This window comes from Cryptotermes secundus, unplaced genomic scaffold (assembly GCF_002891405.2).
Source record: "Cryptotermes secundus unplaced genomic scaffold, Csec_1.0 scaffold548, whole genome shotgun sequence".
NCBI lineage: Eukaryota > Metazoa > Arthropoda > Insecta > Blattodea > Kalotermitidae > Cryptotermes > Cryptotermes secundus.
This window is the reverse complement of record NW_019732380.1, coordinates 1,864,349-1,882,537: the sequence shown is the minus strand read 5'-3', so window position 1 is coordinate 1,882,537 and position 18,189 is coordinate 1,864,349. Positions and strand designations below refer to the sequence as shown.

Sequence of the window (18,189 nt, the reverse complement as noted above, 5' to 3'; positions counted from 1 at the left end):
TATTCCATCGCAAAGTAAGAGATTTGGCTCCTCAATTGTCAAACTTTAAATAGTATCTACTGTGCATCTGAGAAAAAGTAAAGGGACCAAATCGGCTCATACTTCACACAGTATAATTAAAAAATACAATATTTAAATCACAGTAACAGACTGAAGACTATAATGCATAGACACTCATCTGAACTTATAGGTTATGTTTATATCTATCAAAGCAAACTATTAATTTTTATCAGGGTATGGATATTGAATAGTAGTAAATGTGTTGCAGGAAAGTTCACTGAACTCTTACAACTTTTGTAAGAACTTATGTTATTGCTGATGTTGGTGGTACATGTATGCAATAAAGTGCATGGTAATGATGGTTGTAAATGTAAATCTTTGTCACCTTTAGCATACAGAAACACTGAGTTCAGGGAGTTACTATGTCCATCTTTAGTTCTACATCATGGGAGATGTCAAAATATTTCTGCAAAAATACCACTTAGAAACTGATCTATGATATCCATCTTTTCAATTTTTGAAGGCTGTAGAACATGAAGAATCATAGTCTGTCGAATGATTTATAAAATTTTGGAATGAACTTTCAAAATTAAGAAAATGTATAAGTGGATTTTTGTAAATTTATTCAGAAATAATTTTGTGGCTTACTGTTTCTTACCAAAGTAAATGGAGAGGTTGAGTATATTTTCGTTTAGTTGTAATTGCCCTGAATTTATGTGTACAGCTCAGTTTGACAAAAGCATGAGTAATTAGGACTTCTATTAGTTTATTGTTATGTGATAGGAAATGATTATTTCTTAGAAGTAGCACAGAATTATAGTGGGAAAATTTAGTATTAATGTTATTTATTGTTGACACATGTCAAGGTCTGAGGTGTTGGATGAAGACAAATATTCATTTCGCATTGAAGAGTAAGGTCTTCTTGTATATGATGCCATGTAGTTTGGTAGATAGATACTAGTGTTCTTGAGTAGGCATACTCAGGTCTGAAATTTATGAAATTTAATCAAGAAGAGCTTGACCAAACATCTATTTTTCTGTTTAGAACTTTGAGAATTTTCAGAAAACTTTTAGTTTGTTCAGTAGCACATGGACTGCCCAATGTGTTAGAATCATAAGGGTTGACAGTGCTCACATGAATCAACTTTTCAGCAATATATTTCTGTGTCTCCCTCATCTTGATTGTGTTTTGAACTGAGAAGCCATTCTCATACATACCTGTTTTGGAGAAACCTGCTGTCTTTATCTTCAGGGTAGAAATATTTGTATTTATCTACCAAATTACATGACGTTACATGGCAGAAGACATATTCTTAGTATTCGCCACTCTGAGAACCTTGGATCTCATACTTTGCATCCTTTTAATGTGGAACAGTTTGAAAATTTATGCAAAATATCTGTATGCACCTCAAATTAAAAGTGACTTGGCATATATTCTAAGCGTCTTCGTTATAGATTGAAGGCCTGTCTTTGTTTACTAAGTTGTCCAGATTTATTATTGTAATACATTAATGTCAGGAGCTGGAATAGCTCATTTGGTATATCAACAGACTACAGACTGCATGGCTGGGGTTCGATTCCCAGTGCGTGCAGTTTCTTTCTCTTCTCCATAGTAGCTGTGGGGCCTACTCATCCTCCCATCTGATGGGTACTGAGGGCACTTTCCCTGGGGTAAAGTATCAGGGGAATGAATCTGGTCACTTATTCCATCTAGTGCCAAGGTCAAGAATGGTGGAGCTATACCTCCACTCCCCCATACACCTTCATGGCATAGCGCTTAGAGCTGTTTTGGAAGGATGTGGTAAACCTGTTACAAAATTAACTATTCCAGATTTATCAATTAGTATTATATATATATATATATATCATTGGATATGATCGTATATAACCAGCTTAACACTAATGCCTTACCTCTAAATGATTCACAGCACTAGCAAGCTCTAGATGTGATATACATAAAAAAATTCACTCTAGATTGAAATATCTATTATAACAAAGAGGTATAAATCTAACGCCAATTAATACACTTATTTCTCATGTGGCATGCAGTTATATAATTTGAATCATTACTTCTGTGCTTTGTTGTAAGTTTCAAAGCCATTCCTATTCACAGGTGATGGTTCAGTCACTAGAGGTTTCATGTAACAGCATATTAAGCGTGCTTTTGTTTCTGCAGTCAAGAGGGTCTTTTGTCAGATGAAGAAGCACAAGAAGTAACAAGACTGCTGTCCCCAACAGATGAGAGAGATCAAGAAGACCCAGAATGGCTGACTGATGTACTTTCAGTGACAAGTGACTCCTTAATACAAGAGTCTACCCTTGACTACAGGTATGTATAGAATGTTGCATATCACTGTGGATAGACAGGAAATGGGATTATCTTTGCAGAAGGATCTACCACTTTAGACTTGAGTACTTTGTGCAGGAATAATTTTTATAAATCAAAATGTTTTCACTCTACTGGGTGTTTTATAATCATTCTTATATAATCTCTGTACCTGCATTAGAATATTTACTTTTGAACTTAAATTATGTAAATGAGGTGGAGAGGTACACTGCGATAACAACCATAACATTTTTCTGGAAATGTTAGATGTTGGCGTTAAGAAAGGCCTTCTTTGGTTCTTGGCAGGCCATCATCTCTTTATACCAGGTCTTCATTTTTACTAGCTAGTCGTCCATCTTGGCCTCAAACTTTTCCATGATGGCTACCAGATGTTCAGAATCAATCCATCATGATTATTCGTGACTTGGGTTTCAATCCAATCAATACAACCTATCCCATTTCTGACACTAGTTGTCACATGTAGAGTGAATGTAGACTGGAACTGGATTGAATTACTGGACTGAAGACAACATTGAATCGTCATGTCACCGTACTATGGAGATGGAACAGAAGCTCGCAATAGGATCCCTTATGGCACACTGTGAGCCAGTGACACTGGGGACCCCACCCAGTGTTGAACAACCACAGGTCTGAGCCACTACTCCAAAATTACAGGATGTGATTGCAGCGGCAGGCCAAACCTGAGCAACGCTGAATCTTCGGAGTTGGAATTGCTCCTCACCGAATATGGAGAGACATTTTTGCTTTGAAGAGCAATGACTATGGTCAGACCGACAGTGTAACCACTGTATAGATACAGGAGAGGCTTGACTGAGTTGCCAGCCCTCGAGGAGGCTCCTCATAGCAAAACTGGCAGATATGGACGAGATGCTCGAGGACATGAATTGATGTAGAGGTATCGAAGAGTGAGGCAGTCACTGGTCATCTCCCATCATTCTTGTACGGAAGAAGAATGCCAACCCGTGCTTCTGCGAGGACTACAGGAAACTGAACGATGTTACAAAGGAAGACTGTTTCCTGCTACCCTGGATTGACAACACTATGGACACTCTGGCTGGAACGAAATGGTTCTCTACTGTGGACCTGAAGAATGGTAATTGGCAAGTGAATCTGCATCCTGATGACAAGGAGAAGACTGCATTCTCAAGTGGTCAAGGACTATGGCAAGTTCATGCTTATGCCCTTCGGCCTCTGCACTGCTCCAGTGACGTTTGAGCAGTGAATGGAAACCATCTTACGAGGCAGCAGAACTAAGCAAATTGCAAAGGTTGGCTTGCTTAGGTATCACAGGGGCAATTCAGGCATCTCCAACAGCTGCACTGGAGATACTCCTTGGACTCCCCCCATTGCATCTACAGTTGGAGGCAGAGGCCAGGGCAGGAATCTACCATCTCCAGTGCAGTGAACAGTGAAAACCTAGATCGAATGGCTTCAGCCGTGCATACATAAGTCAGGACATGAAAAAAGAACCCATATTACAAATGGGGTCTGACAAAATGATAGTGAGACATGTATATGAAAAACCCTTCACAGTCAGATTTCCTGACAGGAGTGAATGGGAAGACAGGTTTTGGCCCAATAGAAAAGGGGGACTGATCTGGTATACAGATGGTTCCAAGATAAATAAGGGCACTGGAGCTGGTGTGTACTGCTGTGGCACGAGGCAGAAACTTGGTTTCAGACTTGGGCAGTACACGACAGTATTCCAGGCAGAAGTACATGCCATTATGGCATGTATTATGGAGAATTTAGATAGGAACTACAGAAATAGGAACATCTACATTCTATCTGACAGCCAAGCTGCACTTAAAGCGCTTGACAAACACCAGATCAATTCAAAATTAGTCTGGGATTGCCACCAAACGCTCATGCAACTGGCCAAACATAACAGGGTAAAACTGATATGGGTGCCGGGGCATGAGGGTATAGCTGGAAATGAAGCAGCAGACCAATTAGCTCAGATTGGAGCTGAACATCCATTCATAGGACCTGAACCAGCCTGTGGCATCTCTATTGGAATTGCCAGAAAGGCAATCAGGGACTGGACAAACATGAATCACAAGAAATACTGGGGATCCTTGACTGGACTCAGGCAAGCAAAGGGACTCATACGAGGACCTTCTACTAAAAGAACAAAGGAACTGTTGAAGTTAAACAGGAACCAGCTACAGTGGGTGGTAGGACTACTTACAGGACACTGTCACCTCAAAGGACACCTGTTCAAACTGGGACTAAGTGATAGTCCCACTTGTGAGAGGTGTCAAGAAGAAAACGAAACAGCCACACATATCCTGTGCGAATGTGAGGCCTTAGCTTATTTAAGACTATGTCACTTGGGTCAATACTTTATGGAACCAAGTGACTATTTTGATGCCCCCACGTACAAAATCCTGCGCTTCATTTGAAGCGTGGGATTGCTGAGCGGATAATCAAAAGGAGAAGCACAGTAGACCACTGTAGATCGCAGTGGAAGGGCTGAGAATCCAAGCACCCATACATTCATTCATTCATTCATTCATTCATCTTACGAGGCCTCACATACGGGTCATTTCTCATGTACCTGGACAATGTGATCGTGATCAGATGCACATTCCAAGAGCACTTGTTCAACCTATGGAAAGTGTTCCAATGGTTCAAAGCAACCCCCATCTCTAGTCACACTCAAGTCTGTGTCAGCTGTCACCTGTTCACACAGCTGTTACTTGGCAATGGGTCTACATGTCACAGTATTTACATTCTAATCTTATGATTGCATATTATTCGTCTAATAGGGATGGTTTCATTTACAGGTCTAGGAGTGAAATGAGTGTGACTATGGAGGACTCGATGACGTCGAGCCACATCGGGTCTCATTCTGGCTCAGAATCAGGCCTGCTAGGTTCAGTGAGCAGTCTGAATGATCAAGATGGCATTGGTGAGCAGGAACCAAAGGGTGAAGATTATGTACCCCAGCCTGGTAAAGTGGTAAGTCTGGGTCATATCACTTAACTGGTGCCATGAGAGATTTCCTACGTCACATGGGTTGGCATTTCTAATGATACTTTAGACTCCATCCTGTTTCTGTAGTAAGTTATGTATTTTTGATAATTAGATAGGTTTAATTTGTGTGTGCACATGTACCTAAGCATGTTTTTGTCTGTACATTAGTATCTGCCTGGAAATAACATATTATCCACTCCACTTTCTCTTTCATTTCATTGGGTAAGCTAGGGGAAGAAACATTAAAATGTTACACTTGATTGGCATGGATATTTCATCTAGTTCTGCCCTTTGTGAGTTCTTACTGCCAAACTTTTAAATTAATAATTACAAAATGTTACATTTTAAAAAATACATCAGTATTCAAGAATTTAATCATCAATTATCACATTATGAGGTATTCGTCGTTATCCTGCCACATAAAAATTCAGAGTGTGAATAACATTCCTCTAGTCTTCTATTAGCATCTGTATGAGTCTTCACTCTGTTAAGTACTCCGCCTTAAGTACCTGCGGTATAGATATGTTTTGTTTACTTGTCTTAAAATAGCATTCATTGGCTTTGATTCTGATGCTCATAAGATATATTGCCATATTCGCAGCTTCGTTCTGATGCTTTCATGTGTTCTGTCAGTATATTGACTTTTAGCTCGATAATCTAAGTGTTTGCTTTTGCTCTAGGTAATTGTGGAAAATGGTGTCCATTATTTTGAAGATGGTCACTTCTGGATGGAGGTTCCTGGTCTGCCAGAATCCGAAGAAGACGAAGAAGAAGATGATGTTGATTACCCCATCCCAGTGAAGAAGAATACAAAGGTGACATTTAGCACTGGACCAATCAAAGTGAGTGAGACATGCATTTATTATGTAATATATAGCATGTAGCAAATTTGTGCTTCCTTCAGCATATAACTGATTTGTGAAGTTGTTGTTGGAAGTTTAGGTTGAACAGGTAAACACAGGATTTGAGGTTCATACAGCAGTGGTTATGAAGGATATAATGCCATGTAGCCCAGTGAAAGTCAACTGACGTTTTGGAGGAGCGTGTTGCTGTCATCTTCACAGTTGAAGAGTAAACCAAGCAAAAAGCCAGCACCGTCCAGCATAAAGTTGAGAAAAATGCACTTGGAAAAATCTGGCCAGATATAGGCCAGTCCAGACTTGAGAGGGACTGAGAGGGTGCTATGGAAGAGTGACTATTGTCTGTAAGGGAACCCAGAGAAAGCCAATGGAAGCAAAGGAAATTATACTTCAGTTTGGTTCTGATGAGGGCCTGTTGCATGCTGGATTTTCCATGCCTCTTTCACTCAGCTTCGTGCCTGCTTCTGCTTGTTTATTGCTTGTCTTACCCTGAAGATGGAAGTGATGTGTTCCTCTGAAACATTTGGCTCTCTTCAAACTATATGGCGTTACAATGCAGAAGACTGTATGTACTCTTTAATATTCAATACCATGAGAGCTTCAAATTCAATGCTAGGTAATTATTTTCCTCTGGTTTAGGTTAGTCATTCTGTAGCTAGTTAAATGAAGTTGCGTTGTTCAACTATAAATATAATTTATTGTACAGGTGTACAGCACATTCTCTGTGAATGATTATGATCGTCGCAATGAAGATGTTGATCCAGTGGCTGCATCAGCAGAGTATGAGCTTGAGAAACGGGTGGAGAAGATGCAGGTATTCCCAGTAGAACTGACCAAGGGTCCAGAAGGCCTTGGACTGAGCATCATTGGAATGGGCGTTGGTGCTGATGCAGGCTTGGAGAAGCTGGGGATCTTTGTGAAGACTATCACCGAACATGGAGCAGCTGCGAGAGATGGCAGAATACAAGTTAGTAATGCTGTCTCAGAAGTTTTTTGTCATTTTGAAAGCAGAACAATTTGTAAAGTATATTTTAAATCAGTACTAAGCATTCTCTAAGGTATATTTTCAGTCAGTACTCAGGTACAATAGGAGTTGGCATACCTCAGGCAATACAGCAATGGGCAGCTGACTGGACAGCCCAGGTTCGATTCATGGCAGCGCAAGATTTTTCTCTTCTCCACAACATCCAGACGGAATCTGAGGCCCTCCCAGCCTCCTGTCCAATTGGTACTGGGGACTCTATCCCTGGGGATAAAGTGGCAGGTGCATGAAGCTGACCACTCACCTCCATCTCATACCGAGATCAAGAAAGGTGGAGCTATACCCCCACATGCATATGTCTTCATCATATAGTTTTTTTTTTGTGCTACAGCCCCAATTTTGGCCTTGGCCTACCTCCATGAATCTCTCCATTTCACTTCGGTTTACTAGATCTTAGACATTTGGTAGGACTCCTTGGGCGGGTGATCAGCTCGTCGCGAGGCCTCTACCTGTACACAAACACAGAAAAACGCACATACACAAACACTAAACATCTATGACCTGAGTGGGATTCGAACCCACAATCCTGGCTTTCCGAGCAAGCGAAGACAGTGCATGCCTTAGACTGCTCAGCTATCATGACTGGCTCATGGCATAGTACTTAACTAATGAAGCACAGAGATAACTTTCAACTAAGGTATATTGTCAGAACATGGTCCCTTACAAAGAGAATCAAAAGCACAGTCAAAGAATCAGAAATGAAATTTTTAAGAGTGTTGAAGGGAAAACAAGAAGACATGAATTATGCATGTAATTTTTAGAGAAGGGGTAGGAATTTGAAATGTCTTAATAGAGTTAGAAGAGAAACAACTACTGTAGTTAGACAGTGTATGAAGAATGAATAAAACAAGGATACTGAGAAGGGCATTAGAATTAAAATTTAAATGATAATTCAGAACAGGATACTGGAAGACGCTAACAATAAATTGGAAAGGGAAGATGAGATTTAGAGACATTTTGTTCACTGACCCTTATAAAATGGAATTGATGATGAAGAATATGATGCCAGAGGGTTCAATAATGTCTTTTTATATGCATTTCTACAGTTTTGGCACTGAGTGGGAAGTTGTAGTTGATGCTGTACAAGAAATAGAGCATTTAATGGTATGCTAAGTCTTTGTTATAAATTATTTAAAGGTTTCTCACTGCAGCAATAGAACTTCACACAAAATCCAGGCTGAAGTTAGGTATGTCGATACTACATCACAACAGCTTGTTGCTCAAATGTTTATGGTATTTTTTTTAATGAAATGGGTGCACTTTTTGGGGTGAGAATTCACAAATAGGTAGGTTGGCAGAATTTGAGAAGATTGGTGGGAGAAAGGTATTATCACCTCCACTCACCGAGATCATATTCTCAAATCCTTCTGTGTAAGTGACATAATGGTGACATGAAAGCTCTGAAATTATGCACTTTCTTCTTACTATAACAAGAAATTGTCAAGTGTTAATGTGCTTCATGAACATTATGCAATAGATCTGTGTTCTAAATATTGATAATATTTTGATGTGGATATGTGAAGTGTGGTATACTGTATAAAGGTGACTGTTTATAATCAAATGTTTGTGCATGTTATTTGTCAGGTAAAGGTAAAGCTATCCCTGTAATGGAGTGGAGGCCTATAGGATTATCAAGAAGTCGAGGCTTCCACATTTTCTAGAGAAGTGGCTCACAAATGGCGGTGAGGTTGTCAGCCTTACTTGCTGGCTACCCTTTACCCCCAGTTAGATTCCTGGTAATCATTCCTGTTAGAGGCTGAGTTGACCCCAAGGCCATAATGCGACTGGAAGGGTTAGGTGGATTGAAAAATCCAGTGACCTCATCAGGAATTGAACCTGTGACCTTCCAGCTTATAGCATAATGCCTCAGTACCTTGTGCCCCATGTTATTTGTGAGACATAGTATTAAATATTGGCCTTGACACATCATTTGTTAACATACAGGATTTGCTAAGACTGCGGCAGAAACGTTACTGAAAACATTGCAGAGGAATAGCCATTGTTGAGGCCTGTTACCAAGTAAAAGTAAACAGAGAAGATTAGTGTGGAGTGATTTGTAGTGTGGAAATCACCAGTAGTGTTATAGTTATTTTTAGTTATGACCTGTAAGTGGTCAATAAATCTATTCACCAATCCAAGCCCTGTCTATGGTCATAAGTACATGTGACAGAACGAAAGTTTATATAATGAATTATAGACTTCCAATTGAATTCTCAATAGGCATTACACTAGTAACTTGTAATAAAATTTTTTTATTGTACATTTTACTTAGTTGGTTGAGGGGCTATGCTACAAGCCAGGACGTCATGGGTTCAAGTCCCGCTGAGGCCATTGGATTTTTTTCAATTGACCTAATCCTTCCAGCCTCACTATGGCCCTGGGTCGACTCAGCCTCTAACAGAAATGAGGACCAGGAATTAATTAAATAATTTTCGTGGGGAGTAAAGCGCGGCCGGCATGTAAGGCTGACAACCTTACCGCCATCTTTGAGCTGCTTGTCTAGATAATGTGGAACCCTCAACATCTTACAACCCTATGGGCCTTCACGGCCTGCTACAGGGATAGCTTTAATTTACTTACTTACTTACTTACTTACTTACATTTTTACACAGCACCATAGCTTAAGCAGTTAGTCGCTGGCTTCCCACCACGGCATCCCGGGTTCAATCTCTTGTCTGGTCAAGTGGGATTTGTGGTGGACAAAGTGGGGCTGGGACAGGTTTTCTCTGAGTACTTCAGTTTCCCCTGTCAATCTTCATTCCACCAATTGCTCCAGAATCACCCTCACTTATCATCTTGGGCTGGTACAATAGGCCAGAAGCCACAGTGCAAGGGACTTAGTCCCACCCCACTAGCAATAAAAAAAATACATTTTACTTTATGTGCACTATTCATAACCTGAAAATACATTAATTTAACATTTTATATGAAATTATATTCATGTTAACAATTCTGTACTTTTTAAATAATATTTTATATGTGTATTGTGCCTTCAGGTGAATGATCAGATAATCGAAGTTGATGGGAAGTCTTTAGTGGGAGTAACACAGGCATATGCAGCTTCAGTGCTAAGGAATACATGTGGTCTCGTCAAGTTCCTCATTGGCAGAGAGAAGGATCCTCAGAACAGTGAAGTGGCTCAGTTGATCAAACAGTCTCTGCAGGTAGGTTGTGTTTATTTAAAGAGCTTTATCTGTTGATGATGAAACTAAATTGTTACAAAATTCATAAAGAATCTCACTTTCTCATAACCATGAACTTCAGTTATAAGAATTAAACCTTTTTGGCTTGTTCTAACTTTTCAGCCATTTGTTATGACCTGAATCTTAATAATATATAAATTTATAACAGAACTATCATGCCTGTGCAGAAAAATCTGCACTGAGTTTTAGCCTGTCTTGTAATTCAGCCTTTCTGTATAGGCCGACCGAGAACGAGAGGAGCCTCGTCGGCAGATGGAGCAACAGCAGCAGCAGCAGCAGCCCCCTCCACGAAACTCATCCCGTAGCCTTCATCATGGAAGTGACACTGGCATAATTTCCCCAGATGGGACCCGCTCAGAGGATAGCAGCTTAACTCTACCTCTTACTGGCACTTCCCCTACCACATCATCATCATCTGAAGGGCCAGCTAGCCCTCCAGGTGCAAATGACAGCATGTTCGACCATGACGCTTCTAAGTCTCCCACTATATCGAATGATGTCGATGCACTGAGACGGCTTCTACAAGAGGTAATTTTTAGTGCAGAATGCTTTTTTATGTATGAAATACTCTTTTAATGCATATGTTAATTTATCTCTTTGCTCTGGAATTCTATGTTAGTCATTTTTGGTTGATCTGGTGTGAATGTAAGCTCGTGCCTGTGACACTGTAAGAACTTGACAGTGAGTGTACTGTGGCATGTTTCCTAAAGATATAATTTCAAATGTTTAGTTAAATATAACCACTTCCACATTGTGTACTGTCCTGAGACTCTTCTCAACAATAAATTTGAAACCTGTTATTAACCTGTTACGTTGGCCACGCCATAGCTCAAGCGGTTAGTCACTGGCTTCCTACCGCGGTGGGATGGGTTTTCTCTGAGTACTTTGGTTTCCCCTGCCAATCTTCATTCCACCAAATTATCCATCATCATACTGACCCGGGGTAGGCTATAATAGGCCAATCAGTGGCCACCGTGCCAAGTGGACCCAGTTGGACTCCACCCCCCTCTAAGCAAACCTGTTACGTACAATGGCCAACAGAAAGCCTTTTTCTTCTATACTGGGGAAACTGAGTGACTTCTAGAATGTGACACTGTGTGCTGTGGTACACTGTTTCAGAGAGTTGTTGGTGAACCTCTACCAGCCTACACAACTTCACATCCCAGAAGACTTACCTCAGATCCCACAAGAATAGTGCTTCATTTATAAAACTTAATGAATAAGTCTAAGAAATATTATTGCTCTTGTGCACCTTTGAGTTATATTTAAAATAGGAAACTAATTCATATTGGCTCTTTTGAGAAACCCAGATCAGATACTAAAATCCCAGTACATTTTTCATTCTTATATTTTTTTCTCTTAAGGCAACTATCCTATGGCTGTTGGCATTGAATATTTTGCAGAAGTCAAATCCTCTATCATTAATCATATGGCAATGACTATTAATAAATTTGATTAATATTGGTGTTATGTGACACATCTGCTTTGTTTTACCTAATTGTAACACATTTATGTTGCTCAAATTCTTTCTTTGTATCATGTTTATTGTTATTTGCTTGTGACAGTATGTAGCATGTTGCATTATTCTGCTTGTTCGCTTGTATGTACGTCTGTTTTTGATGTGTTTTAATGTTTTGTAAATTTCTCGTTGTTTAATTTTCAGAGTCAGTTCAAAGTTGCACTAGCTGATGGTGATATTTCAAGGCTAAAAGCTAGGGTAAGCATTGATATGTTGAAAAGGGTATAAGGATAAGTGGCCGTGGATTCTTGAGCAGAATGAAACTGAAAATGTAGTACTGTATCTTAATGAAAATGGAGGAAGGTCTCTCTGAGTACTTTAGTTTTCCCCTTCCTTTTATTGTTCCACCAACTGCTCCATTCTCTCATTTGTCATCAGGGACTGGTACAAAAGGCCCAGTTGTAACTGCAGTACCACAGGACTCTCAACCTTACCCTGTCCCAAGAATAAAAGTAAAAGCAGTGTACTGTGGAACCCCTGTTTAGTGTTCTCCAGTTTAAGCTGTACAAAACCATTGTTAAGTAATAGTCAGCAGCATGTGCCATTGAATAGGATCCAGTGCCAAGTTTAAATCAACACCATTTTCCTTAAGTTTTTCAATCATTTTCAGTGAGCTTTTGTCAACTTCTGGCAGTTATGTGAACTCTTTGGTGTTGTAGGAGCAATATTCCATTATGAAATGAAGCTTCATTAATAAACATTGCCTTCAGCATTTTCCCACTTCAATTATAAATGAATCCCATGTTGTACATGTCTGTCCTTGTCTTTAATACCTTGAAGCATATGTAGTTGCTTTTAAACTCTGATAGAATTTGCTGCTGTTGTACACAAGATGTTTAGGGTAAAACATCTTGACTGTATGTTCCTCAGCATATGTTTTCTGCATTTAATGTTCAATTTCAGTGATCCCAAGTCAGTAATCGCTTTTAAATTTCCTCCAATTAAGATTTTCCACAGTCCAATGTTGAATTCCGATGCCCCCCCCCACAAGAGAAACTTAACTAGGGATTTCACAGGACTGAAATGTTACTGTGGAAATATTACATTAGTGTCTATAGATCAAGTCTTGTTTGCTTTGCATGATTTGAAATATTACTGCTTGATGCCTGGATTAAGTTGTTTAGAAGTTTATAGAAATGTGCATGTGAATTTGTGGAATTGTGACTTGTGTCTGTAATCAGAATGTATGTATATGAAAGGAACTGAAAAATTTTCTGCAAAAATATTTTTCTTTCCAACTTATTAAAGTAATGAATAATTGTTGACATAACTAATAACTTGAACATAGTTCTTGTTTTGTGTCACTTGTAAGACTTCTGTCTGCCATTATGTGTCATTTTACTGGGCAAGTTCAACGATGACGCTTCAAATTTAATTATACTGACTAATATCCAGTGTCCAAGCATTCAGAATTATCATGCAATCAGCAAAGATTTCAAAGAAATTATGCCATTTTTATAACGTAATTTCAAAAATAAAGATGTGATGCGTGTATGTTCATGTCCAAAACAGTAGTTCTGTCTGTGCTACTAGTCATTCTCTTTCATGCAGGTGCCATTAACAATCATGATGCTTGATTACAGTAGTGGTTAGTTCAATTTATGACTGTGTTACAGTATATCCAAAACCATTCACCCATCAGTTTGCCACTTCACCTGAGGGAACTCTCACACTAAAATCAGAGCGAAAATGTGTGATTTGCAGAATGAAACAGAAAACGGAAATATTGAAAACTGAAAAAGAATGAAAATCGCATGAATTTTTTTTTCTCCCCAGTAATAAGTTGTAAGAAAGGACAAAAAAATAACTTTTGTGCCTCGGATACCTATATATTCATTGTTCAAGAACTTGTCATTCTATAACACTTAATTTGTATGTGAATGCTTGGGTCTGGAAGATGTATTGTTTTCTCTGTGTAGAAGTTTCTGTGGGTTTGTGGGACATGTGGTGGTGGTGGTGGTTGTGGTTGTGTCTGGCTTGTGTGTTGATTGTGTATGTGTTGGGTTAGCTTGTGGAGATGGAGCAGAGTGGGCTTGACAGTGAGGAGTTCCTCGAGAAACTTCGACAGTCAACGATGAAACTGCGAGAGATGGAACACAATCTACTTGCTGCCAAGAAAGATGTAGCCAGCTATCAGGACATGCTAGAGCAATCTCAGGTTAGTTCTGTTTGTTGTGTTGCAGTTGTTACTTATCCCGGGTCTGGTCAAGTGGGATCTCTGGTGGACAAAGTGGTGCTGGGGCAGGTTTTCTTTGAGTACTTCGGTTTCCCCTGCAAATCTTCATTCCACCAATTGCTCCACAGTCACCCTCACCTACCATCTGGGACTGGTACAATAGGCCATAAATGGCCGCAATATAAGGGACTTAGTCCCAACCCACTAGCAGTAATAATAATAGGACTTTTTGTGGTGGAAATTGTAGAGTGGTATTGAGTTTAGTGCTACAGTTTTCTTTAAATTTATTGTGTTATATGGAAATATTTCAGTGATTTTCTTACAAGTGAGTTGTTGATTCAGGTTCATCTTTTGGCCTGTATATGTTGTGAACGTCTGAAACCACACTGGAGATCTAATAATATTATGATGGAGTGAATTCATGTGTAGGAAATCCCAGGATCTAGTCTGAGTCCAAGACCAATTATCCTAACAGGGTTTTTGCAATTTTTCTCAGTCCCAGAAGACAATTCTGGGATAATGCCTTAAATTAGTCCATGATTACTTCCTTCCACATCCCTTTCAATTAGTTATAACCCTATCATGTCATTCAGCAGTGTATAATCCGAGCTATTAAAAGCATTAGAAATTAACATGTATTAAATGGAGCAGAAAAGAATGTGAGAATATACCTATGTATTTCTTGGCCTCACATCATTTAGGTCTTATATTTACGAGGGAGAGTCAGTAAATAAGTCACAAATGGAAGTAAAACATCTGTAATGGATGTAATAGGTTTTCTGTATGTATCACTAGGTAGCAGCTCAGTCCAGCTTCATGCCAATTTAGATAGCAGATGCACATATGCCTGTTCAAAGGCTGGTTTCTGTTGTGCATTGTTTATGGCCAAAAGGATTCAATGCAAAAGATATTCATAAAGAAATGTTTCCTATTTATGGTGGGAGGTGTTTGTTGCATAAAGCCATTCATAACTAGGTTGAGAAATCCTGCCAAGGATGTTTGTAAGTAGCAGATGATGCCCAACCAGGTCACCGTCTTGAGACTGCGACAAAAGCAACTGTGCTGCGGATGGAAGAGTTGATTCAAGCTGACAGTGTAGCAACTGCACTAGGGTGTTCCCATGGTTTATCATACAGCATAATGGATGATCACTTGAAATTTCAGAGAGTGTGCACATGGCGGGAGCCCAGAGGACTGAAGGATCAAGAAAAAATTAACCGCGTGGATCTGCCCTTGCAGCATCACTTACGATATGGAGACAAAGGAGAAGATATACTTAACAGGATTGTTACTGGGGGAGAATTAGGAGTGCATCACTACCATCCTGAATCAAAGTGTGCTTCAGTGCACTGGAAACATCCCAGTTCATCTTCAGCCAAAAATCTCAAAGTCTAAGGTTACATTATCAGCTAGGAAGGTTATGTGTCTTGTATTTTGGGATTAGCAGGGACTCCTGTTAGCCCATTTTGAGAAGATTGGTGAAAATGTGAATTCTGCTGAAATTCTGTTGAAACCTTGTGGTGCAATTTGCAGAAGACATCCTAGCAAACTGGCAAGAGGTGTACTGCTTTATCATGACAATGTCAGACCACATACAGCCCAAGCAACCAAGGAGAGAATTCAAGGACTACAGGACTACAAGGACTACTACTACTACCTTACAGTCTGGACTTGGCCCCTAGTGACTTTTCATCTGTTTGATCTGCTAAAAAACCACCTTGGTGGCAAACATTTTGCTAATGAAGAAGAGGTTGAAACGGAGGTGCGAAAGTGGCTGGGACAAGTGTATCAGTGTTGGTGGAGGATATGTCGCGAAATAAATGTTCTTCCCAGGTTCAGATATCACATGTTTTATGTTTTATATCCATTTGTGACCTATTTATTGACTCTTATTCTTATATGATTCCCTAAATACTGAATATGTATCACTCTCTTAATGTTCGGGAAACGTTAGTGAGTACAAGTTCTGGCCGCAGATATGCATATGCACAGCTACCTCTGCAGCAGCAGTTTTGGTAATAAATCTTAGAAAGGTATGATCAGGAAAACAGACATCTTTTGCTGTGATTGAAGTACTGTACATTAACAGTAACGGCTGATACAAGGAATGAGTACATTTTAGCTGACCTTATGTCCTTAAGGAAAATCTTTAGTCGTATGAGGTCAGAGAGAGAGAGAGAGAGACGCTTGTGTATGCGCGCGTGCGCACAGAGCGGTGTCTGTATATCTGTGCCTCTGTCTGTGTGTTTGTCTGTTCTTCTGTGTGTGTTTCTGTCTGTTGAAATGTCCTCCCCATTTCAGCTCTTGAACTGTGTGGCAAGATTATGACACCATTGAAGGCCACCCTTCCCATAATCAGTAGTAATAACAAGATGGGCATACAAATATGTGAGGTCTGAGCAGCAGTTAAATTAAGGTCTAGAAGTGGTGTATTGTAATAGAGCTTTGAAAGAAATGTAAATTTTGTTAAGGCACTTTTTTATGGGAGAAATGTGAAAATTTTCTTTAGCTTAGTGATGAACCATTGGAACTAGATGTGTGAAATTTGGTATGGAGATAGACCATGAACATGTGTGAAGAAATACTGTTTATGAGTTAGCATGTACAGTCATGGTGATGGTGAGAAACTTTGAGGTTAAATCTGGCAAACTGAACATGAAACCTGTTCTTCACACACACACACACTAACAAAAATAAAGATGAAGAGAAATACACAAATAATGTAATAGCTAAGAACTACATAACGCAAGAACGTTAGGATTATGAATAAGAGCCTTAAATGTTAATTCATTTTAGGTAGAAGATTATAAAATATGATTAGAGAAACCACTCTGATTATGAATATATCAAGATCTTTACCCACCACGTTGGCAGCACAGGTGATCCAAGCAGAAGGACGGTGTTTATTAGAGGGCCAAACATTAAACGTTGAGAAGTCCCTAACATTGAAAGCAGAAACACAAAGACTAGCATTTTCCAAGATTGAAGGTGGCGATAGACCTAAACAAAAAGAAGTGCATGAAGGTGATGTCTCCTTTTACATAAAGTCTGTAGACTTAACTTATCTAAGGCAAAAGTATAATTATAAGGAATACAAGGGGAAAGCATGATAGAAACAGACACAAACTTCTGCTGGTTGCACCCAAGCTTTTTGGTATCAGTATACATTGTAGAATGCCAGACTATAAGGCATATTCCGACTTGGACCTGACTAATGTAAATTATAACTCATATAAATAATTCAAGGAAGAAAATGTGAAGGTTATGATTGTGATTGTGAAAATGTAATTTTGAGTCAAAGAAAACTCCTAGGTCCTTAATACTACAGGTGAATATAATGGCAGTCTGACAAAGCTGATATTCATGAGTCAGAATATTTGTCTTCCTGGAGTATGACACAACATGTGTTTTAGCAGCATTAAGTCTCATGGAGTTAGCAGTGCAACAGTCACTCACAGAATTAATATAAATTTGGAAATAATACTAATACTTTGCAATTCAATTGTTTATGTGCTGAGCTCAGCAGCAAAGTACAGAGTTATCATGAATGCAAACAACAGCAGTGTGACAGCACATGATGAAACAAGCAAGAAACAACAAAAACAAAGAAAAATGAACCATTTTGAATTGTTTCATTTTGGTCCGTTACACTATCAATCACCAATTATCATTAGAACCTCCGTCGAGTGTAACAATATATATTCTTGTCACCATTTTCTCACATTTGCCTTACATGTTTCGGCTCACAAAGAGCCATCATCAGAGGCAACCACAACAAAAACATGGAAACACTTGCACTGCTCAACAATCACAATATACAGTTTTTTGTGGAAGATGTTACACGTATCGGAGCGTAAAACACAACAACATCCAGTACCCCGAGTGCGGGTATCCCATTTGCATTTAAAATATCACCCACAAAGCGGGTCGTTAATGTTAAAATTAAAGTTAAAACCGTCCAAGTAAAATATTCAGGTTCCTCTTAGTGGATAGTCCCAATGGGGGAGGCGTCAGCACGAGGTTGTGTGGGCTGCAAAGATATTGTATTACGTTAGGTTTTATC

The 18,189-nt window shown here is 39.3% G+C and overlaps 1 protein-coding gene across 4 annotated transcripts in view; it reads left to right on the top strand.

The window, feature by feature from the left end:
- Positions 1 to 18,189, top strand: part of LOC111867633 — a 231,886-nt gene that overhangs the window by 190,156 nt on the left and 23,541 nt on the right. For all 4 annotated transcript variants that reach the window (XM_033752739.1, XM_033752738.1, XM_033752741.1 and 1 more), the window contains 8 exons: positions 2,177 to 2,329; positions 5,137 to 5,311; positions 6,007 to 6,168; positions 6,893 to 7,153; positions 10,225 to 10,392; positions 10,651 to 10,959; positions 12,095 to 12,148; positions 13,959 to 14,108. In XM_033752739.1, coding sequence (XP_033608630.1) covers positions 2,177 to 2,329; positions 5,137 to 5,311; positions 6,007 to 6,168; positions 6,893 to 7,153; positions 10,225 to 10,392; positions 10,651 to 10,959; positions 12,095 to 12,148; positions 13,959 to 14,108 — 1,432 coding nt within the window. The remainder of the gene's footprint in view (positions 1 to 2,176; positions 2,330 to 5,136; positions 5,312 to 6,006; positions 6,169 to 6,892; positions 7,154 to 10,224; positions 10,393 to 10,650; positions 10,960 to 12,094; positions 12,149 to 13,958; positions 14,109 to 18,189) is intronic.